Below are 23458 nucleotides of genomic sequence, written 5' to 3' on the forward strand. Positions count from 1 at the left end.
ATCAAATATTTGAAAAAATACGAGAGACCTTTAGATGGATGTCTTCCTTTCTCATTATATGTTCTTATAGGTGAATTTAGATATCTTCAAAACATTACAAATTTATGTCTTCCGTACCGACTATTATTTATCGATATGAACTTTTAAATTCGTTACTTGATATATTCCACCAAAACACATAAAGATATTTTTCCTAATGTTATTCCTGGTACGTCATTGCCAAAACATAAGACCACAGTTTCTTACTATTTCTATAACAGCCAGTCTATTCCGAACATTTACTTTTACCTAATTCCTTGCATCGCTCCATCAAACTTGGATGTTTGTAAGCAGAAACGGATGGTGCTAAAGACACAAGAAGCTTTTGTGTTTTCAAAACATCTATATGTCAGCTACAGTAAAAAAATAAGGCCATTAGCGCAAAGTCAAATAGATAAAAGCACAGTATGTCCTCTCAATATCATACAGCTTTTGTCCGAAACACTTTTCTCTATTCTTCGCTTTTTTTCAGGCATTCCAACATTTCCAATTGTACAGAACGTACTGTATTAAATATCCAATGTATAATATCTAGTACATATTCAGTGGCTGAAAAGAGTCTTTGCCTAGGTTCTATATTTTTAACGCGTATCCATTCGTATATTTACACTTTCCAAAGACATCTGAGAGGGATACGCTACTGAATTATTCTACATATGTACGAAAGTAAAAAAGCATAGCGAGAAGATCCGCATCATTTTGTAGTAGGGTCATTCTTTCTCAAAACGGCAAACTATTCGAACATTTCCAAATAGTATCGGACTGGAATTTATATGAACATACGAAATTTAAAGATTACCATGGCCTTGTACACGTGTTTCAACCATTACGTTACTAGAATGATCTAATAATCAAACGCAATTGTGTACCGAAGATTCAAAGGTTAAGACTAGAGTCACACGAGCGTTGAAACAACATCCGTTGCGTGATATCCGCTATAAGAATATATTGTCGTATATATTGAAAGCTACACACTAAGAATGTACGTTAATTTTTCCTCGAAATATTTATAGTAGAACGGACGTTGGATTTTGTTGACGCATATTCTGTATTGTATACACGTGAAGAGGTTGTACGGAAGTTTATAAGACGCGTGTTATATACATATGCATTTTATAAAGAACGTTCTTCCAATGATTCGCAAACATTTTTCAATTCGTTTATTGTTATTACAAGAAACTTCTTTGTTGCATATTTATACAAATAAATTATTTTATATTTTTCGCGCACTTCGAAGTGTACATTAAAAAGAAAAAAGATTTTTTTATTCGAAGCTATAATGCCACATTCACAAATATTTTTCGATTCGTTTATTGTGAATTATTACAAGTTATTACAAGTTATTACAAGAAACTCCTTTTCTGCATATTTATACAAATAAATTATTTTATATTTTTCGCACACTTCGAAGTATACATTAAAATATTCTTTTTATTCAAAGCTATAATGCCACATCCCGAAATTTGTTGGGTATATAATGGGCATAATTAACGTCAATTTAATTATTTAAGCTATAGCATCAGATAGAGATATTAAAATATAAATTACAAGCAAATTTTAAATCTTATAAAAGAACGTTCAATGTTTATGTACTTATTATGTACTTTTGTACCGTTCGCCTCTCCCCCTCCAAGAAAACCTTCTGGATCCGCCATTGACTGTATCTGCTACAAAATAACGTTCATCGCAATGATCGTGTGTAACGCAGTGTAAGCATACGTGTATTCGCAAGAAACAATGTCCGTTGTGACAGACGTTGTTTCAACGCCCGTGTGGTCCCAGAGACAAAAGACATCAATGCGCGCGCAGATCATCGTTTACCGGAGTAACGGATGACCATGTTTTGGTTGAATCGACTATGGTTGAGTAGAGCTATAGCATAACTAATGAAAATACGGATCGGAGAATACGCACGAATTAAGAAACATCATTTACTGAAAGTGATTATTTCCTACAGCAGTTTTTAAGTTTCCTAGCAAAAATTACCCCCTTTCCAGAAAGTCTAATTTGATTAAAATGTAATTCAAGAAAATGGGAAAATTTTGAAAGCATTTCAGGCTTCTCGCCGAAATAAAGAAAGCGTAATTAACTTAGCTTTGATATAAATATAATTAACGAATGTTACAGCAGGCAAATTCAAAACAGAAATATTATTATAATTTAAACTAGCATAGATTGCAAGTTGGAATTAACTTAAAAGAAGGGAAGATAATGCTCGATTTAAAAATTTCAGAATTTTGATGGATAAAAGATATTCGTGGAAGGAATAAATTAACTATTAATATTCGTACAACTTCTTTTTTTTTTCTTTTTTTTATTTTTTTCTGAAGCAACTAAGTATGTTAGACACATGTTCGAATTCCAAGGAGCATTATATTCACGCATTGCATGATGTTACATATATGCACGCGTGCACGATGGAATATGTATGTATACGTATTGTACTACTATCATACATGATAGCTTTCTCTATCATTTCTTTCATTACGTTTCAAATATAGGGCAATTATACATATTGCATATGAATTGCAAAAGTGTCACAATTGAAAACAAGTCTTCCAGGAAAAGCGAAAGATATTTGGAAACGTAAAAAAAAATTATTTGTTCAACACGTAATGCTGGCAAAAAGATAAACTCTAAGAAATGATGATCAAATATCAAATTTTTATAAGTTTTCATTCGTGCAACCTCCCCTTGACGATTTTTATGTTCTTCTAACACAAGATTGGATTATTTTGAGATAATTTTAAAATACATGTGAAATACATGGTCATCCACTAGAAACACATTAATTAACAATTTAAAGTATACAAAGAGTATTATAAACATCAGTTGCAATTATATTATCTGTCTATTCCCATAACATGGTAATTACTAATTTCTATAATAAACGACTATCGAATTGATCCTATGCAACTCAGTTGCTCGAATTCTCTTATTTAAGTTAACCTACATATATATGTAGGTTTATTTATTTGTTTAAACCTAACTTTATTCTTTATATTGATCGTTTAAATTTTTTTATGTACGTTACTTAATTTTCTCTAGATAGAAGTTTAAGAATTAATAGATGTATATCGGTAATTTTTAAAACGAATATTGAATATTTATATAAGTATTTTAATACAGTACAAAGTACTTATATTAAATATTTCACTGTGTATTTTAAATTCTGACTATTAATTCTGATCCGTGATTTTTAATTCTGACTAAACATTTTCTATGAAACATGATATACAAAACGGACGATAACATAAATACTTAATAAAGTTAGAAATTAATAGAGGTAATAATTAATAATAGCTATGTATGAGATACGAGATAAATTATACAGTTAAAGGAGTTTTAAATTTAAGAAATTTTGTAGGTCTTCATACTATCTAGAATCTAGATCAACTCATTAGCAACAGAAATAATCAAGGCGCGCAGAAGAAAGTGCAAATTACGAGGAACCGACGCCACATTAAGATTTCATAACATAAACTTAAACGTTCCCCAGATAAAAATAGTCCACATATCCTGTAAACTTTTATAAATTCCAAACTTTGTTAACCGAAACAAGTAATCTATATTACGCGATTTGCACGAGTGTATAAATAACCTACGTTTAGGAAAAAAGTGAAATTCCAATCTTTTTTTTGTGATACAAAAATTCGTGCGATAAAATTCAATATTTAACACAACATGCGAAAAACTAGAGGAAATTTCAAAGAATTACAATTTTTTAATTAATAAAATATAAAAGTATGAGATAATAAAAGTTTGATGAAAAATTAGGGTAAAAAGAATTTTTTATACGATATGGGAATAATTCATGGATGTTACGTGTTTTAAATCTCTACTCTTATGTCCACAGTTTCGCGCTATTCTGAATTCAGCTTTCAGTAACTTGAATATCCATCGGTTATACGAAAAATGTTTTCCTCGAAACTAACGTGTACTAGCATAAAATTTGCGAAATGCAAAAATCTTCATTCAACAAACGCGACGTCACAAAGTCACGGCACGAAATTCTGTATCGTTACTTATAACAATGTTAAAAAAAAATGCTATTTCCAGGATTTCCTTAGCAGTTTCCCCCCTTAAAAGTTTTCGCAGATATAATTTACTTACATTTACATGGTCAACACTGAATGTTAATATTAATACAAATTCTTAAATTTTAATTCCTTAAATTCTTTGAAAGTAATAAATAGAATATTTAACTTTTAAATTAGCATTTGTCTAGATCTCATTCAAATAAGACATTATATTTACCATAAAAAATTGTGGAAAGTGTAAGAATTTAAAAAAATAAGTGAAAACTTATATAATAAATATAGTTCCAACAGGAATGCAATTTATGTTGAAATACAATAAGACTTAATTACTGTAAAAACCCGAAACAAGGTAAATATGAAAATTATTATACATATATTTATGTAACTAGAAAATATAAGCTAAAAGGTATTGCGAGATAAGATAAAATATCGAATGAGGTATCACGCTATCCCAATCAAAAATTTTAATACCATCTAAAACAAACAATCAATCAGAGATATATCAAGCAAAAATCAAGACTATATAGAAACATATGAAAAACAGCGAAATAAATATTTAATAAACGATATGTATCAGATTTGAACTTTCACAACTGATTTTGGATCACTGAAGTTAAAATTCAGGACGGATACTTTTACACAGGAAGAATGACATAAGCTTTGTGTAAAAGGACAAAATTTTGGAACGAATAGCAAAAAAATTGTAGAAAAGGTGAGAATTAAGAATACATACCATAAAGTGGGCCGAGGAAGTGATGGTTTGAGAACAAGTTGATGGAGGAAGAAGACACAAGGTAGATCACGAAGGATCGTTTATATTACTTTGTTTGTGCACACCAAAAGACAGAGACTCGCACTAATAAGCGGACAATCGCGGCGGCTTGCTTTAAGTAGGCATATTCGTTGAAGACGATGAAACAAGACTGACTTTCAGTGCTAGTAGTTTTCACACACGCTGCCGGCCTAGCAGGATTAAAATGGTAGAATACCGCAAGGCGCCATCTTTAGTAGATGGCACGCAAGCGCTGTTTCTACCGCGCTTCTATTCTATATTGTCGATTGTTGGACTGAAACTTGAGAAAATTACTAGACATTGATCCTGGAAATATATATGGTGGTTAGACTTTATTTTCGAAAATTAAGAATTACTGTATAACTATTGACAATCTTGTAATTTTCAACATGTAGGATCTGAAACTTTAAGTTTTAAGATGTGTAATCTATTGACTCAAAAATTATGAAAATATAAAATTGAGTATTTTTAGGGTATTTTCCATGTTACTTTGACGTCAGATTGGTTTCTAGCCGTCAAAACGACCAATGAGTGGACCGCACAGAGACACAACAATTGATTGGTTCGCACAGATGAGCTTTCACATGCTCTTGACTTCCATTTATCTTATTCAAAAATGTACGCTGAGGATTTTTACATAATTTTATATTTTTATTAGTGGTTTAATGGTTCTTTCACAGAGTATAAAAATACAAAATATTTAACTATTCTTTGCACTTCTAGAAATAATGTTTCAGGAGTAATAAAAATAATTATATGCATATCCTGTTGAAAAGTAGATAAAGTGTGCTCTTCCGGAGTCGTTGCTTACCTCATTGAAAAATAGCTTTACAAAAGCCGCTGAAATTTTTAGTAAAAAATTAAGTATCTCGCAAATTACAATCCCATCGGAAACCATTCTTTGTCTCATATAAGGCTCCGGAAACTAAATAAGAAAAGAAGAGAATCTTATAGCAAAACAAGAAAAGCAGATTAGTTAAAAATCAGAAATTTCTCATTTAACAAAAATCATTAACACAATTACTAAATTAAGTGTTTTTATATATTTTAATGAATGTTTCATAGACTACTAAAACTAATTATTTAATTTAAAAAATACCTTACCCACAATTTATATTAATTGATATTTTTCGTACATTTGATTTGTTATCGTCTTTAAATGTTTTTTTGTACATAATCTTTTCGAATTTCAATATTAAAAATTACTTTTTACTGCATGATACTTTTCAAACTTCCCTCTACTTGTGCGAAATATAATTTGTGAATAAGGCAAACATGATGGCTAGATGGGGGGACATGCGATTGGTTAATAAAAAGGCTGTGCAAGAGCACACCTTATTTGCCTTTCATTATGGTTCATATACTTTAATAGAAATCTGTATATGAGTTTCTTATCTTGTAATATTATAGACGTAGGCAATTTATTAAAAACACATGTTTCTTGACTTAACCTTATTCGTGATTTGTTTATTTTAAGAAACTTCATAAGTAATTATGAATAGAATGTAGTAAAAGTATTATAAATGATTAAACAAAAATAATTCAGTAATATCATAGACAATTTTAATATTTCGCAATACAAGAGTTTATATAATTTATGAATACATAAAATATGAAGCGGTTAACTGAAGATAAGACGAAACTTGTTTTGGAAAAATTAACAAAATAGTAAGTTCTGAATAATTTCTTTGTATTGAGATTAAGTAAAATAATTTCAAAAATAAATAAATATAATAAAATAAATGTTAATTTATAATCTTCTTTATAATCTCTTTTAATTTCTTATGCTTTTTCTAGTATTGGGACTAACGTAAAATTATTACTTGACCGACCAGATGGTGTTTATTGTTTTCGAGAAAAGAAAGGCAGAGTATATTACGTTTCCGAAAAGATTTTATCATTAGCAAGTATGGTAAATCCAGAAAAATTGGCAAGTCTTGGAACATGCTTTGGAAAATTTACAAAATCTGGAAAATTTAGGCTTCACATCACTGCTTTATATCAGCTGGCTCCTTATGCACAAGTAATTATGTTATTTTTATTATAATGTTAAATTTCAGTATATTGTTTCTTACTAATATTTTATAGATACAATGGTAATATATCACTGAAATCCATATAGCATTTACATTCATTACAAGTGTATTTTCCACATTGCTTGAAACAAATAAATCAATCACTTAAATTTTATTATTAATATCAATTCAATTTTAAATTATAATTTATAAACCTGTGTGAATATATATAAATATTATAATGCCTTCTTCTAGCATAAAATTTGGGTAAAATCATCAGCTGAACAACAGTTTTTGTATGGACATCATATTTCTAAGTCTGGTATAGGTCGAATTACAGAAAATACTCCTCAGTATCAAGGAGTTGTTATTTTTTCCACAAATGATATTCCACTGGTAATTAAAGTATTTTTACTGTAATTCATTTCTCGAAAAATTTCAATATCTTGTGATTAATCTATATCTCATTAAAAATTTGTAATTGCCAAAATTACTATTTTAGGGTTTTGGTGTCACCGCTAAAAGTACAATGGATTGTAAATATGCAGACCCAATGGCAACAGTATGTTTTCATCAAGCTGATGTAGGAGAATATATTCGGTCAGAAGACTCTTTAATATAACAATGTAGAAAAATCAAATATTTAATTTTTTTATCAAATAATTTGTTATATCTCAAGATTATAAAAAATAAAGACGTTTTTTTATTAAACATTATTTTTTATAATGTCAAGAAAATTACGACTACCGTACATATTTAAAAAATCAGAAGGAAATTACTACTTTAGTATCAATAGACCACATCTTCTGAATGTATTATAGTTACATAAATTTTAATCATAAATAGTTTATTTTATAACCACCGTACAACATGATAATTCTTTTTTCCAACTCTAAGTAATGATATATTATTACTTAATATATGTATTCCAGGTACAATGAGTTCTGCTGGATTCGTAATTTTTTGATAATTAATGGAAAAACCTCCAGCTGCTATAATTCTCTTTGCATCATGATCTGTTTTAAAACAGTTTGCTTTCATAGCTAAGTCATAAGCACTAATACCTGGTTCAGATAGAAGTTCTACTATAGTAGCACCTTCTAATATTTGTACTAGATCATCCGCTTGGAGTTTTGCTAAAGAATCAATAGATTTATCATAAAGAACAGCAGATGCCCTCTTTGCTGCAAATAATCCTTCTTCTGCAACAAAATATGTACAATTAAACTTGCATAGAAATGAAAATAATTTAATAGTTTTTAATTCCTAGATGGAAAACTTGTTTGATTACCTCCATGAACCAATATTGTAACTTCCTCAGCTAGAATTTTTTGTGCTTGTCTCAGTTCTGGTCTTTTAAAATGCTCTTCTACAATCTTTTTAATTTTGCATACAGGTAAAAATGTGAATAAATGAAGGAATTTTTCTACATTTGCATCTTCTATTCTAATAAAAAATTGATACAGTTGAAAGCTAGAAGATTTTGTAGGTGAGAGCCAAACTGCATTGCCTGTAGATTTTCCAAATTTTTGTCCACATTCTGCTGTGACTAATGGTAGCGTTAAGCCATAAACTTGATCTTTAGTACATTTAGTGACTAAATCATAACCAGATACTATATTTCCCATTTGATCTTGTCCTCCAACTTGAAACAAGCAGTTATATTTACGGTGTAAGTGAAGCCAATCATATGCTTGGAGAAGGGGATAAGTGAATTCTGTAAAACTCATTCCACTTGTGGATTCTAATCTACTTCGCACAGATGAACGACCAAGCATTGTACCCATTCTGAAATATTTTCCAATTTGCTTAATAAATGAAAGCACATTCATATCTTTATACCACTCTATATTGTTTAATATTTTTATGGGAGCTAAATGTTGATGGTTTCTACAAAAATATTTCGCATGATTCACAATAATATTTTTGATATCACTTCTTATACATTCTATGTTTTCCTTTAGTATAAGATTGTCTATTTCAACACGTTCTGTTTTTCTAAAACTTGGGTCACCGATTAAGCCTGTTGCACCTCCTAACAGGATGATCACTTGATGACCACAACGTTGCCAATGTAAAAGATTTATTAGAACTAACAAATTTCCTATATGCAAACTGTCCGCAGTGGGATCGAATCCAGCGTATATACATTGTGGTGGACTTTTCCATAACTTTTTTATGTCTTCCCTAAAATTTTATTTCGTTTTTTAAAACTTGTTTGTTTTATATGAAGATTTAAAACAGGTGTTGATGAAACTTACATACAAATATCAGGGAAAATATCTTCATATAATTGTCTGTTTTCGGCATCTAATATGTATTTTGGAGAATATTGACGAGTACTAAAACTCTTGGCGATAGAACGTAACCTCAATACGTTATTCATCTTTACTTAACTCTGTTTATATACGAGAATATGTAAAATTTAATTACAATATGAATAGTCCATATAACTATTCTTTCTTACAACTTTTTAAATTATGAAATTTTTATTTAATTGATTAAATGTATATATACATTGAAAAACATAACTTTATAATTCACTTCTGGTTTCTAGCTCTGGATCGACAGATGGCAATACAGTTGCAATATAAAATTTTACATAACGTAGCAGATTTCTAAGTAATCTATCATACATATCTTTATAATTTTTAATAACTTTTTTATACAAACTTATATATTACTATTGATAAAAAATATATTTATTGCTGCACTAAATTTTCATTTCATTTTTTAAAAAGCAAATATATGAAATTTTTACTATTGTTTCTAAACAAGGATAGCAAACAATTGTACACAAAAAAGGAAATTAAAATACGTACAAAAAAAGGAGAAATAAGCATTTCCACTTTATCTTCACATTTTATTTATAAGTAAAGAAATTATATTCGAGTATAAAGAGAAAATAATAAATTTAAATATAAATTTACATTTGAGACAAAGAAAAATTATCAAAAAATGTTTAAAGAAATTACACAGTTAAAAAATATTATTTCTTTCAATAGATCATGATAATTAATATGAATTTATATTTCCTAGTTTATGCAACTCAAGAGGAGAAGAAGAAATAATTAAAACTTCCTCGTTTCACTTTTATTTGCAACGTAATCATCGGTTCTTTACTAAATTCATTTACTGTACCACTAATCTGTAAGTGAGAACGGAATTCGGTTTTCTAGGTTGCTCGAGACAGAAAATACTACCACCTTTCGTTAACAATAAAAAGTAAAGTAGAGATGAGTGACGTAACGTCTTAGTAAAATAAATAGAACGGAGGAGAATTAGTTCCTGGATGTTCTAAGAAGAGTTTAATTAAGAGGTATTGCCATTATTGTATAAAATAAGTAGATAGTTCAGTACATAAGACAAACTCTTTTATTTAATATCCCTGAAAATATTATATAATTTATGAAGAAGCTAATGCTGTCTTTCAATGGCTTTGTTGTAATTAGGGATTATTTAAATTTTTAAATAGATTTTCGCTTATAAGATAACTAATTTTACTTAAGTTGAAGCAAACGTTTTACTATAAAGTGCAATGTTATTGATAATAATAAAGTTATTGATATACACGTATAATTAATTTAAATTAAAAAAATAAATCATCTTCCAATAATTATACAATTAATTGTATAATTCTTAAAAGTATTTGTTACTTCATTAATTTCGTAATAGTGCGTAACGGTCCCTTTAAAAAGTTAATCTCAGACAAGAGCAACAGCTTTTTATAACGCGTATACGTGTTTCTAATAATGCAGTAGCCAGGTGGTTGCTCTAATGAATGGTGCAGCTCGCTCGGTTTTCCGTGATTTTTCTTCATGCTACGTGACACGCTTAAATAATTATCTAATGAACTCTCGAGCACGAAAATACTTTCTATCGGTTGTTAAAAATAAATGTTTCGAAATTATTCCTCTTTCCTTCTTTTTGTATATTTCCTAAAATAGGAATGAATTTTGATGCGCTCTTTTTTTTTTTTTTTTTTTTTAAATAACATCGACGTTCCTTTGATTTTTTAATAATTAGTTTATAAACTTTTCGTGGATCAGGTTGAATTTGAAAATACCTGTATACAAAATTACGCACTATTACATTATTTAAAGAACCTTCGCTTGTATAAATTAATAATAATAATAATAATAATAATATAGACATATTTGCGATAGAAATAAATAACATCTGAAGTACAAAAAAGGGAGTTATTCTGACCTCAAAAGGTTCGACGTATAGTCTGACCTTGATTGCCTCGATTCTACTTTCGATCTTATTTCAGATATTCATCCTTTCTATTTGCTAATACGAAACCAATGGACGAATTCGAGTTCGAATATTTTGCCTTCAGCTATACTGCATACTATTCAGTAACTTCAATGAAATTGCTAATTTTTAAAATATACGTTATATTGCAACCGATTGTGTTATTTTGTAATTTACACAATATCGGAATTTCTTTCACTTTTTTAACCAAGTATAATTACTTAGCTGCTTTTGTTGATCATAGAATCTGTTGATTAGACTTGTTGATTAGCACTTTGATGGCTATCTTGATCAATTACAGCCAAGTGTTTGTTATGGACTTTTGCTGAAAATTAACTGCGCCTAAAAAACTAAAAATAAGTTTCCTAGGCCTCTTGACCCAATGTTTTTCACAGGATGATCGCCGATGATCGCCGTGATAGTGAATGAATAGATTTGAGACTATGGAAAAGGATTTATGCTTTACGGTTTAATAAATGGACGACTGTCTGCGGTGGAAACCGAATTTGTTGCGGCTATGATGGCTCGTTAAGTTGACGTCATGATCTGTTGAATGATTTGTTGTATTTAATTGATATAATTGTTCGTTCATAGAAGGGAAAGCGCATTAATAGATCTTCGTTAGTTTGAACTGGTTTTTTAATCGTGTTTTAATGGAATTTTTCCAATCAGAGTTTAATTAATTTCTTCTTTTTTTCCTGGATTCAATTAATTTACTTTAGTTTTAGCGTTTACCTCTGACATGTAGTTAATGTATTTGAGTTTCTTAAGTTATAATGGTAAAATTGAAAAGAATTTAGCATTTTATACTTAAGTAATTAATCCTATTTTTAGAGTATTTGCCTTTCTCCTGTGTCCAAAGGTGTTTAAACTTTGTCCATTTTTGTCACGCCATTCTTTCAGCCAATTCTATTCAATAAGGTATTCGAACTGCCATCCATCATTCTAAACACCTTTAATTTCCTTTATAATAGCTTCTAAATAGCAGAAAAATCCCTTCACTGCCCTGGACTTTTCCTAGAATGTTTACCGTATAAGAGAATACCATTTGGACCGCAAAACGTCGCTGACAAGCCTCATTCCACAAAACTTCCTTTCCAACGCGCTTGCAATGTCTCTCTTTTGTAAGGCGGCTCTAACTCTCTGAGATTCTGCCCTGTTTTCCCATGACTCCGTTTCACATACAGATCTGATAAAAAAAAAAGTTTTATTCCGTCGAGTGGTCTCGACATCGTTACAATTGCGCTTACTTCTGCGTTTCTGTTTCTCTGCGACGTTATTTTTTTTTTTTTTATAAATATTTTTAAGATTTAAGATTTGTATGTTTTCAGGCATCGAGGTTCTACACTGGCTCATGAAAGTATTTGAATACCTACAACATTAACAACTACATATTATTCTTATAGGATGCACGTTCATCCATAAAGTGTGTTAGAAGAAATATCGCTGTTTGGACATAAGTAAACGTGTGGTGAAGATAAACTGCACGGAATCACGGTCAAATAAATCTCCGTACACTGCGAACATAATGAATGCAATTGCAATTGCGAACACGAACGAAGTCACGTACAAAGGTGAAATCTTGTGTCAGTTTCGTTTTAGGAAATAGAAAGAGCGGAAGAAGCTTCCGAGTGTACATAATATTTATTATAAAGAGGAATGTTAAAGCACATTACTTTTACTGTTTTAACTGTAATTTTAACATCTCTTTAAAAGAAGAGACGGAATCGCAATTTACTTAGCCTCTATCGATCAATAATATTTAATTAAGGAAAACTTGTACCAGTTGTAAAATTAACAATTAATAATTTTAATATTTATAACAAAAAAAGGAAAAGTTGTAAGAAAATGGTCTCAACGCAATTCGCAAGAGTTGTTAGAATTTCGATTTACTGCAAATTACCTTTCTAACACACTGTCGCTTTTCATTGTCTTTAAGATTCTACTCCATGTTCCCATGACCGTTTCACATGCATTCTTCGTAGTTGCACTTATTCATGGTTCATCTTTGAAAAAGTTTCACTCTCAAATCCATCGAGCCATAAAACAATCTCCAATCATTAAACTTTTTCTTCTTTCCTTATACTTTCCTCTTTTAATTTTCAAATCCATTTGCCGTTTTATGGCTTTGCCATTTCATATTACATAGGAAATAAAGTAGTGATAATGAAAAAAGAGTAATTATATTGGAGAGAGGGATATGTGTTTCAATTTCTACCATTTGTCACGGTGTACTTCCAACTGTATGTATTATAAAAGAACAAGAAAGAAGAGATTCATTTTATGAGAAAGAGAGATTCTATTTCGCAGTAATCCTATTACTTAACGTATACTTCACCATAAATCACACTGTTCAAAACTCTTACCTTTTAAAATCAAAATGCTCACTGCCAATTCAACCTAAATCGTTCATGAGACAAAAAAGCTTTCTCTTCATATCGATCTCACTACCTAGTATCTAACTGTATAAAAAACAGTACAAAGTACGAAACACGCTATTCAGAATACAATTCTATAAACCAAAATTTCTATTTCAGACTTTGATTTAAATTTCTCACGGCCTGGGAAATCATTTTCAAAAAATCATTTTCTATCTGCCCTGAAAACGTGAACTAGAATATTCACGAAATCTCAGAACAAGCGCGATGTACTAATAACACGATTGAAACCCAAAAGATCACAAATATATAATATACAGTACATTAAAAAATATAATGGCTATGAAAGAAAAAAAAATATAACGAATGACAAAAGAAACAGTTTCCACGCATCGCTTGATGCCCGGCTGAATTTCGATTTACTGAAAATTCCCTTTCTAATGCACTGTCGCTTTTTACTCGCTTTGGGATTCTACTCCATGTTCCCATGGACGTTCCGCATTTCGATCGGGACGAAAGAATCTACGAACCTTTCTACCTTCGAGCGTTTCGTACTCTTAGTGGGACGTCCGGCGTTGACTGGTCCACACGTATATAACGCAACGACACGTGTTTATACCAATACATACAGGCATATACACAACGGGCTTCTCCTTTTCCCATTCACCAGACTTACGCGGTTGGTTACGTGCTCGGTCGTTGTTACTCTTCATGATGTCTGTTTGCGATGTCCCATCCTGAAGCCAGCGATTAAAATCGTCCGCTCTTCCTAGCGATTCCTCATTGCCAGCGGTTCTCATGCGAGGACATTCTCACGCTTCAGTTCCCTTCACGTGTCTTCATGATGATGATGTCTTCATCATGTTCATGATGATGTTTCATGTTGCTTGACGTCGTTTGACATAGTTCGACATTGTTTTGATATGGACAGTTACTTCACATTAATATTGAAACACAGCACTGTCTCTCTGTACAGAAGAAGTCTTTATCCGAACTGCGTTTATTCTGTTGCTGGTTGAATTCATTTATCTGAACGTGAGCTCCTATTGTGTGAACAAAAGATAATAGGTAATGAGGAAAATTGGTGAGCTACTATTATATGAATTTCAATTGTATAAACCATTTGTCACCCCAACAAATGGATGGTTTAGATATCACCCCTCTTATGCTAGTATCACGAATCTGAAATTCAACAGATTATAGGAATTTACAATTGATTGTAAAATTATCGGTTGGTTCTGAAGATAATGAATCAAGTTTATAGTCTATGTTCGTTATAACACTCATCTTTTTAATCTACATAGATAAGAACAAGTAGGAGATAATCGATCTATTTCTACAATGAAAATGGCTTTTGGAATAAAAGGGACGATATCATGTTGCTTATTTTAAGAGAATATGAATCATTGTCGTAGCTTGAAAATACGAGTAATTGTATCATAGTCACCCTAGAATCCAACGACATTAGCTGAGAATTAAAACGATGATTTCTCCATTACTTACTGGGAGTTATAATGAACACCACGTTTTTGTTCGATGATCCACAAAATATAAAAAAGCAATAATGGCTCTGGTCACATCGGTTCGCAGGAGAAGAGACGAAGTACCGCGCGTATCTCCACATTACGAAACTGAAAGTCTTTCCACTTCCTGCAGGGAAGTCCCGTCCTCGAACGGAGAAAGGGAACCTCGAAAATGAATTTGACCTAAATCATTTTTTTTCATGAGTACGCATACACGATACTTTCTTTTTTCTTTTATGACCGTCTCTCAGCCACTGTGTTCGGTTATCGAATCTCGAACCTCGATACATACCTTCATCGATTACAGTCCACTTATTCCATTTGGAGCGGATTTCCTTCGTTTCCTTTTTCCTTGGACTTTCTTCTATTATAGTCCACTTATCTCATTTAGGTTGTACTTTTTCTAAACATCACATTTTCCACCGTCTCTCTGTCAAACGAGCACTATAAGAAACAAAGTATCTCTATGGAACCTCAAAATATCCTCATCATGAAAGAGACAGAATAGTAGGATAAGGTAGATTAGTTTAGCTATGATAAGAGCTAGAGAAATAAGTGTTATAGCGCTGAGAAGAGAAATAGTATTGTTGTATTGGATAGGGATTACATACGGTTGTAAACCTGATAGCTGGAAGTCATTCAAAGCCGAAATGCAAAGATTAAATAAAATAAGTAAAAATGAAAGGAACACTGAATGGATGCTTCTAACTAGCGTAAGAGTTGAGCTTTGGTTGGCCGAAAGAAAGCAGTAGATTATGCAGGGATTGCAAATCGTCCTTGTTGTGCTTGCCCTTCGTAAAAGATAGCAGCGACCCAAATAGAATATTAGAATCCATTATATATATATACACATATGTATGGATTCTATATATATATATATCACTGGCCAACGACATGAAACATACGAAGATTTACATTTTCATGTACTCGCTATCGTAAGAAGCTTAAAAATAGTCTCACAATTTAAAAAAAGGAAAAAATCCGCCATCACGTCTCCATTACGTAAATTCGTATTCTCTATATTGAAACGCTGAGCAGGAGTCATACTCGCAGGCATTAGGTGAGTTTAGAAAGTGCCAATCCTCTTGCCGGCCAAAAAACCCATCACCTCGCGCTGACACGTTTGTCACCCGTGAATGCAGAATTTTTGAAAGGGACGAAGGTTCGAGGATAATCGATCTTCGATTAAAAAAGGGTTAACAACGAGTACCGAGGGAGTCAAGTTCGTAGTGTATAAGGAAAAGAGCTGCAGCAAGATCGGCGACAGCGGAGAAAGAGGGAAAGAGAGAAAGAGATTCGCCAGACGGTCTCATCAGCATAGGTGATGGGTCGAGATACGAGTGGGGCCAGGGCTGGTATAAAAGGGGAACCGTAGCATCTGTGGAGCATCAGTCCTCAAATCCAAGGAACAGCAGCAACCATGAGGGCATTCATGGTGAGTTGAATTTCTTTCGTCTACTCGCTGACCCTTTTTGATCGACATCCTCTTCCTGACCAGTGGAGCTAGTGTCCTGTGACGTTCTAGATAGTGTCTATTTGCCATTGCCGGATTATTATCCATTTATTTCATGTCTTCCTTCTTTTCGCTAATCTTTTGTTTCCTTCTTCTTTGATATTTTTTTTATTATAGTACATTTATTCTACTTACGTTGGATTTCATCGTTCCTTTTTCCCTTGAATTTTCTTTGAAATTTCCTATTAGGAACCTGACCAAGTGGAGGGTTGAGAATCACAGTAGTATAAGTCGACCCATTGCTACTTTTCTTGATAGATCTACCTATATTGTTATCGAGAAAATTCATTATATTTTTCCGAGTCATGAAAACGTGTCGCGGTAAAAAATAAGATTACAGAACTTAGTTAGTTATGAAACTGAAGTACTAAAGTACAAACAAACTGTGCTTTTAAGAATCGAAATACATGACTGAACTGGAATTGTCAAAATCTTGAATTACACGTAGAATTTAGATATTAGAACGATGAAAGAGATAGAAAGAAAAGGAAAATGGGAATTTGTGGGGAGCATAGAAAGGGAGAGGGTACGAGAGAAAGTAGAGAAGAGTAGGGATTCTGCCGATCCAGAAGACAATACAGATGCAATTGCGTTCGATGTCAATGCATTTGATGATCATATTAAGATGCACAATTATGAAAGCATAAGGAAAACTTTCTAATCCCGTGTAATCACGTATTCCTCGTTCCATTTCCTTTAACTTACGTTTCATTGATTACTTTCCTATAACTCCTTTCTTCGTCTACTGTTTTCGTTAAATTCACCACTCTAACCATATTACTCTCTCTGTTCCTAGATCGTGATGCTCGCCGTTTCGGCGATGGCGCGGCCAGAAGCAGGTTATTCTTACTCTCAGCCTAGCTCCAGTTACGGAGCACCGGGAGGTGGAACCACCGGAATAGGTGGTGGACTCGGTGGCGGACATGGAGGAGGACTTGGCGGAGGACTTGGCGGAGGACTTGGCGGTGGACTTGGCGGTGGACTCGGCGGTGGACTTGGCGGTGGACTCGGCGGTGGACTCGGTGGTGGATTCGGTGGAGGCTTCGGTGGTGGCGTCGGAGGCGGTGGCGGCGGTGGATTCGGTGGTGGCTTCGGTGGTGGAATCGGTGGAGGAGCCGGCGGAGGTGGCGGTGGTGGATTCGGAGGTGGTTCTCTCATCCAGAAACACATCTACGTACACGTACCACCACCAGAAGCCCCAGAAGACAGACCTGCCAGACCCATTTTACCACCAGCTCCACCCCAGAAACACTACAAGATCATCTTCATCAAGGCACCCACTCCACCAACTCCCACTGCTCCTGTCATTCCTGCTCTTCCTCAACAAGATGAACAGAAGACGTTGATCTACGTGTTGGTGAAGAAACCGGAAGAAGCTCCAGAAATCACTCTGCCTACTATTGCTCCAACCCAACCGAGCAAACCAGAAGTTTACTTCATCAAGTACAAGACCCAGGTAAGCGACCCATAGAAGGAAATTTTATGATATGAAATATGGAAATGTTTTTTCATGGAGATATTCATCTTCTTTTGTTTCTTTTGTAATTAGAATCCATTCATTCTTCACAGCCACTTCTTACATTAAAGTTATTACTATATTGCTTGTATAGGTTCTTTACTCGAGGTATTTAGTTTCTCAGATTAATCTATGTGACGAAACTTTTCCTAATTTGCAGAGTTACATATGTTTGTCAAGGTTTAACAGATACTAATAAGCCTGTAGAAAATATAAAATCGTCATACATAAGTTGCCGCCCTAGAACTATACACTTAAACTCTTACTTGAATTAAAGAAAGGATATCCATGATAAATCTGTTATTATATATCATAATTTTCGTCTTCAACAAAGCAGTTGATAGTTAGAGTATCTAAAACTCACACAGAAACCGTCATGCGTTTATGAACTCTCCATCCAAACCTCCAATATTCGTCACTCTAATTCAGCATACAAAACCTGTGTACCTAAAAATTCTCGTGTTTAATCAAAACTGATCAGACTGCATTCTACGAATTACAGAAGGAAGTTACCTCTGGTGGTGGCGGCGGTGGCGGTGGCGGAATCGGCGGTGGAATCGGCGGTGGAATCGGCGGAGGAATCGGCGGAGGAATCGGCGGAGGAATCGGCGGAGGAATCGGCGGAGGAATCGGCGGAGGAATCGGTGGAGGAATCGGCGGCGGCATCGGCGGAGGTGTCGGTGGAGGGCTTGACGGTCATGGCGGTAGCGGACCAAGCGGACCCAGTACGTCTTACGGGACTCCCGGCGCTTCAGGGCCTTACTAGTCACTCAAAATGCCCGTTGAACCCCCGCAGCTCCTCCTCTACCCGTAATCGAACCTATCTTTACGTTCCGCGACACGCACGCATTCACGGCTTCGGCCACGGCTTCAGCCACGGCTCAACTGCGATCCTATTGGACGCAACACACTGTGATCCCACGTGGACGACCGCGGCGACGAGCAGGAACAGGACAATCGAATGGACTGTCGATAGTAACATGAGGCTCCTGCTCGCGATTCGGAGTTACACGATTAGTAAGAATAATACGACCACGATCATGATGATGACCGTGATGACCAGGATGATGACGACGATCATAACGATGATGATAATGGTGATGATAATGACGACGATCTTGATGATGATGATGACGATGGTGGCTCTAACGGAAGTTAGAAACACGGTAATCAAGACGACGACGACGACGACGACAATTAGGATTAAATGTTTTTTTATACGTTACTTTTTGCAAGAAAACGGTGGCGAAATAAAGCTTTTTTTATGTATTTTTACATAAAACCATGATGTTTTCTTTCGCATTATCCCTTGACCTTTTATTGATAAATAAGTTAGGTTACAGTTGAGTTTTTTATTGGAGGTTTAAGTTTCGAATAAGGACGTAGAAAATTTTGAAATAACAGATCGATGGCTGGGAATTCAAATTAATTCTTTGGTTAACAAAATATCGTTGTGAAATAGTTTAATATTATTTACAAAATTTGCTACAACATTTTTATATGGAGTATGCCTTTGTTTAAAATAATGAGCAGAATCAGTTGTTTCGTTGCTAAATTATTGCAACGTGAAAGCACGTTCGATTGATCTTCCGACTACAATCTCCCACATGGAGCGTCGTGAACTTTCAATTTCTATTCGTGCTCCTTTTCTCCTGTTTAAGAGGGCCAGAGAAAGTCGTCTGTGAAATCATCCTTCGAGAACGTACTTCCTTAAAAAATAAAAATTCTCGTCCTTTGCCAAAATAAACTTTCTATTAGAAGCAAAACAGGCAGCGGGCGAGTAAAATAGAACTAAAATCAAAATACTGGGTTACATTACATTTACTGATATTATAAAAAATAGCTTATAATAAAAAATGAAACAGTCATTCTTGATAGTAGGAAATTTCTAAATGTAAATTTACGGATCAAAAATAACAAGAAAGAATGTCTTTTAAAGAGAATTTCAAGTCTTCATAAATAATAGAAAAACTCTGTATGAACCTAGAAGGGAAAATTAAGAAAATAATAAAAAAAGATATATGTGTACATATATAAATTAGAATTAAATTAAAAAATATTTAAACAAGAGAAACATCCAGAGGTAATTTTAAAATAAAAATTAAAAAAAGATACTGATCCAGACGCAACAAGCTAATTTCTATTTTTATAAATGTAAAAGTCATTTTAACATTCATTATATATACTGCTATACACTAGGGCGCTTTATAACACAAGGTCATCATTATGGGAATAATTACAGAATGAGAATAATGCAATCGAAAATTTAGCCGCATGAAATCACGTTTCACTTTAATTTCTCCGTATTCTCAGGAACACGTGTAACGAAAGTCTAAATTGGCACAAAGTCATTAAAATATTGCAAGAACTGACCGCATTCAACAGTAGTGCTGATTGGTAAACGCTGTGAATTTTAGACCCTGAGATTCTTATTTCGCATAAGATGAAATTTAAACTTTAATTTTACTGAGAAATATTTATAAAATTTCCTTATCGACATTAGTAACATTAACATGCTAATAACAATGACATAAACAATAACAGAAGAAAACAAACAAATATTAAAACAAAAAGAAATTACGATGATATTAAAATTAAATATTATGAAAGAATAAATATTGAAAACCCATCAATTATAGTATGGTACATAGAAATTAGTTTCAACATAAATGACATCACATTCCGTGAATTAGGTACAAACAGAAAACACGTTAAATCATTTTTATTCGCACTCTTAGCCAGGTAAAAGATATCTTCAAATCAACATTTCGAAAATGCTTCTATACATTTGCTAAATAAAATACACAATTGCGTTAATCATATGGTAAATAATTTCCATTCGAATCTAGAAGTAACATGTTCACGTAAATAAAGAGAAACTATCCTAGCACGCGGTTTCGTATCATTCAATCCTGTGTGTGATGAGGTAAAACGTATAAAGTATAAACGGTGTATTGTGCAATGATTCTTCGTCTAAAACATTATACAAGCTAAGAAGAGTTCTGGCCCACGCCACCCTGTGTGGGAAACTAAGTGCTCTGTGGTCCACCAACGCGGCTTATTCGCATGAACGCGTCACTATTGCATCATGTGCGCGCGTCACGTCGAAAGATTTATATCAACCGTATTCAAACTTTCAACGTTCCGAATAATTAACCTTATTATTATGAATCACATAAAAATATGAAATATAAAAATTAAGAATTTATAAACCAATGAATCTTAATAGTGATTGATTACACGGAAGTGCGTTGTTTTTCTAAATGTATATGTATAAACACGTATAAATTAATCCTCTTAGAAATATTTAGATGTTTAAGTATAAACACGAATATCATTATGTGATTACGCATGTTATAAAATGATTGATTGCATTAGAGATCAAGATACATGTATGTATATATACTGAAACTTGTTAAAAGAAAGAAATGTTTTGATATACGTAACCTCACAAATCCATCATACTAGAAATATGTACATATGTTAGTTAACTTACTATCCACAATCTAATAAATATTCTTTACAACGTTAAATTTAACTCCTTTCGCATTTTTATATAAATTATTTTTTTAATTAAATTATATTCGATGTATAATCTGAACAAAGACTAATAAGACTTTCATTAAATTATATAAATTAAGTTGTCTAATATCTGTAGTTAAATAAAGTAGTGACATTCTGTATTAACCTCGAAGTGATTAACGTTTTGATATAAAAAAGACATAAGAAATTCATTGTTGACTGAATAAATATCAACTCTCTAAATAGACTGTAGACTTTGCATTTTAGTCAGACGTACTTCATATAGCACGTAACTCGGATTATTATAACTACGTATATAATTATGTTTTAATATTGTCTTACATACATAACAAATAACAGATGACAATCATTAATTATTGAATAAAGAATGGAAAATAATATATAAATAAATTATTTTTTAAAACGAAATTAAATTATCTCAAAATTTAAACAAAAATATATACAGAAAGAATTAATTCTTCCTAAAAATCCACAAAATCATTCAATCATAACCTTAAAAATTCGCAAAAAATGTGACTATTTGCCAAATATCGCGATTTTATCAATCGATGAAGTGTTCAACCACCAGTAGTGACTTTATACAAAACCTAACTCGGCAAAGGTTCGTCAAGAAGACTCGACCTCGAGGACGTTCATCGAGTACGGGTTTTCAGTGATAAAAAAAAAAAGGGAAGAAAGGAGAGGAAAGTAACGTACCTACCTGGTAGTCGTCTTCATCTTGATTAGTGGTTGTTTAAGAATAGTGAAAGTTTCGCCGGCTTGCGTCACGACGCCTTTCCCGAAGAAGACGCGGAAATCGATGCCTTCCTCTTACATGGACGATCGATCTTTTCCGCGGCTTGCTTTTTCTAAGTCGACTGCTATATTTGATAGCGCTGCTGTTTAACCTGCTTTTTTTCCTCTTCGAGTTAGCTGGCCAAGGGTGTGTGTAATTGATGGTTTTAACGGTCTTTGAGAAAGAGAAAGTGCAACTGTGCAGCGATAAATCTTGAAACACCGAGAGGTACCATTATTAACCACTGCATTGAACCTTTGACCATGTAATATGAGCAGTGTAGAAGAAAGTCGACGATTGAAATTCGTCTACTTTCGATGCAAAATGAGTTAAGTGATCAAAAGCTATATTATGAGAAGACAATGTAACAATTAATTTATAATTGAGATATTAAAAGTAAACAGTGAAGTTGCTCCTTTTTCTGGATGTGAGATTAATTATTAATCATAAAAAAAATGGAGATAATTATACACATTTCGTATTAATAATACTAATATATATACATAAATTACTTTCTTGGCTTATCCAGGTTTCGACACTTGTGATGTCATTCAACAGTTTCGAAAACTGTTTTTATTAAGATAATTACCTTCAAGTTTCCAGTTACTCACAAGTTAATACAATATTTAGTTGAGAATTTCACTTCAGTAGCTTTTTTTTAAGTATTACTCATTGCAGTACTCACTTTCTATTTCAAAATACTGTCTAACCTGAATATAAGGTATCCTTAAAGAAAATGATTTTCTTGAAAGAAGTGGTTTCTGAAGAAGGCATTCGTCCTATATCAAAACTTTTATTGCAATATATACCAATTCTTAAACCATTACTCATTTTATTTTATTATTTTTAAACACAATTTTCTTTAGAACGAAGCATGGTCCGAAAAAATTTTGTTCTGTATTTTGTTATTACTTGTTATTATTCGCGCTTTCTTTTATGTAAAATCACCCTACTCCCGATTGTACGACAATTGCTAGGACACCCTGTATAGCAAACAAGGAAAAGGAATCAAGGGTAAATCAGAGATCTACCTGACCGCTGAGGTAACTGAACCTCTCTATAAAAG

At 32.7% G+C, this 23458-nt stretch overlaps 3 protein-coding genes and 1 long non-coding RNA gene across 4 annotated transcripts; 2 read left to right on the forward strand and 2 right to left on the reverse strand.

Annotated features, from left to right (window-relative positions):
- The first annotated feature begins 6287 nt into the window (after positions 1–6287).
- Positions 6288–7598, forward strand: LOC100647085 (60S ribosome subunit biogenesis protein NIP7 homolog). Its single transcript, XM_003401780.4, has 4 exons — positions 6288–6540; positions 6670–6895; positions 7143–7283; positions 7390–7598. Exons 1-4 carry the CDS (start codon positions 6485–6487, stop codon positions 7507–7509), a joined length of 543 nt encoding a protein of 180 aa, XP_003401828.1. The 5' UTR covers positions 6288–6484; the 3' UTR covers positions 7510–7598.
- A 93-nt stretch (positions 7599–7691) lies between these two features.
- On the reverse strand, positions 7692–9465 carry LOC100646848 (tyrosine--tRNA ligase, mitochondrial). Its single transcript, XM_003401778.4, has 3 exons — positions 9149–9465; positions 8179–9074; positions 7692–8089 (listed from the first exon to the last, which is right to left on the reverse strand). Exons 1-3 carry the CDS (start codon positions 9271–9273, stop codon positions 7740–7742), a joined length of 1371 nt encoding a protein of 456 aa, XP_003401826.1. The 5' UTR covers positions 9274–9465; the 3' UTR covers positions 7692–7739.
- A 1427-nt stretch (positions 9466–10892) lies between these two features.
- LOC110119996 lies at positions 10893–15708 on the reverse strand. Its single transcript, XR_007226768.1, has 4 exons — positions 15338–15708; positions 15026–15228; positions 13048–14565; positions 10893–12516 (listed from the first exon to the last, which is right to left on the reverse strand). It is a non-coding gene; the product is annotated as an uncharacterized LOC110119996 (long non-coding RNA).
- Positions 15709–16381: 673 nt separating this feature from the next.
- LOC100647203 (glycine-rich cell wall structural protein) lies at positions 16382–19356 on the forward strand. The gene is made up of 3 exons (XM_012317820.3): positions 16382–16480; positions 17355–18014; positions 18577–19356. Exons 1-3 carry the CDS (start codon positions 16466–16468, stop codon positions 18838–18840), a joined length of 939 nt encoding a protein of 312 aa, XP_012173210.3. The 5' UTR covers positions 16382–16465; the 3' UTR covers positions 18841–19356.
- The last annotated feature ends 4102 nt before the right edge of the window (positions 19357–23458 follow it).

This window comes from Bombus terrestris, chromosome 16 (assembly GCF_910591885.1).
Source record: "Bombus terrestris chromosome 16, iyBomTerr1.2, whole genome shotgun sequence".
Classification (NCBI taxonomy): domain Eukaryota; kingdom Metazoa; phylum Arthropoda; class Insecta; order Hymenoptera; family Apidae; genus Bombus; species Bombus terrestris.

Excerpts from the sequence above, each read along its gene's own strand:
- LOC100647085 (XM_003401780.4), top strand. The coding sequence starts at position 6,485 with ATGAAGCGGTTAACTGAAGATAAGACGAAACTTGTTTTGGAAAAATTA. Across the intron at positions 6,896-7,142 it reads AGCTGGCTCCTTATGCACAA|CATAAAATTTGGGTAAAATC; the intron begins GTAATTATGTTA and ends GCCTTCTTCTAG. Across the intron at positions 7,284-7,389 it reads CCACAAATGATATTCCACTG|GGTTTTGGTGTCACCGCTAA; the intron begins GTAATTAAAGTA and ends TTACTATTTTAG.
- LOC100646848 (XM_003401778.4), bottom strand. The coding sequence starts at position 9,273 with ATGAATAACGTATTGAGGTTACGTTCTATCGCCAAGAGTTTTAGTACT. Across the intron at positions 9,075-9,148 it reads ATTTTCCCTGATATTTGTAT|GGAAGACATAAAAAAGTTAT; the intron begins GTAAGTTTCATC and ends ATAAAATTTTAG. Across the intron at positions 8,090-8,178 it reads TACAATATTGGTTCATGGAG|AAGAAGGATTATTTGCAGCA; the intron begins GTAATCAAACAA and ends ATTTTGTTGCAG.
- LOC100647203 (XM_012317820.3), top strand. Across the intron at positions 18,015-18,576 it reads TCATCAAGTACAAGACCCAG|AAGGAAGTTACCTCTGGTGG; the intron begins GTAAGCGACCCA and ends TACGAATTACAG.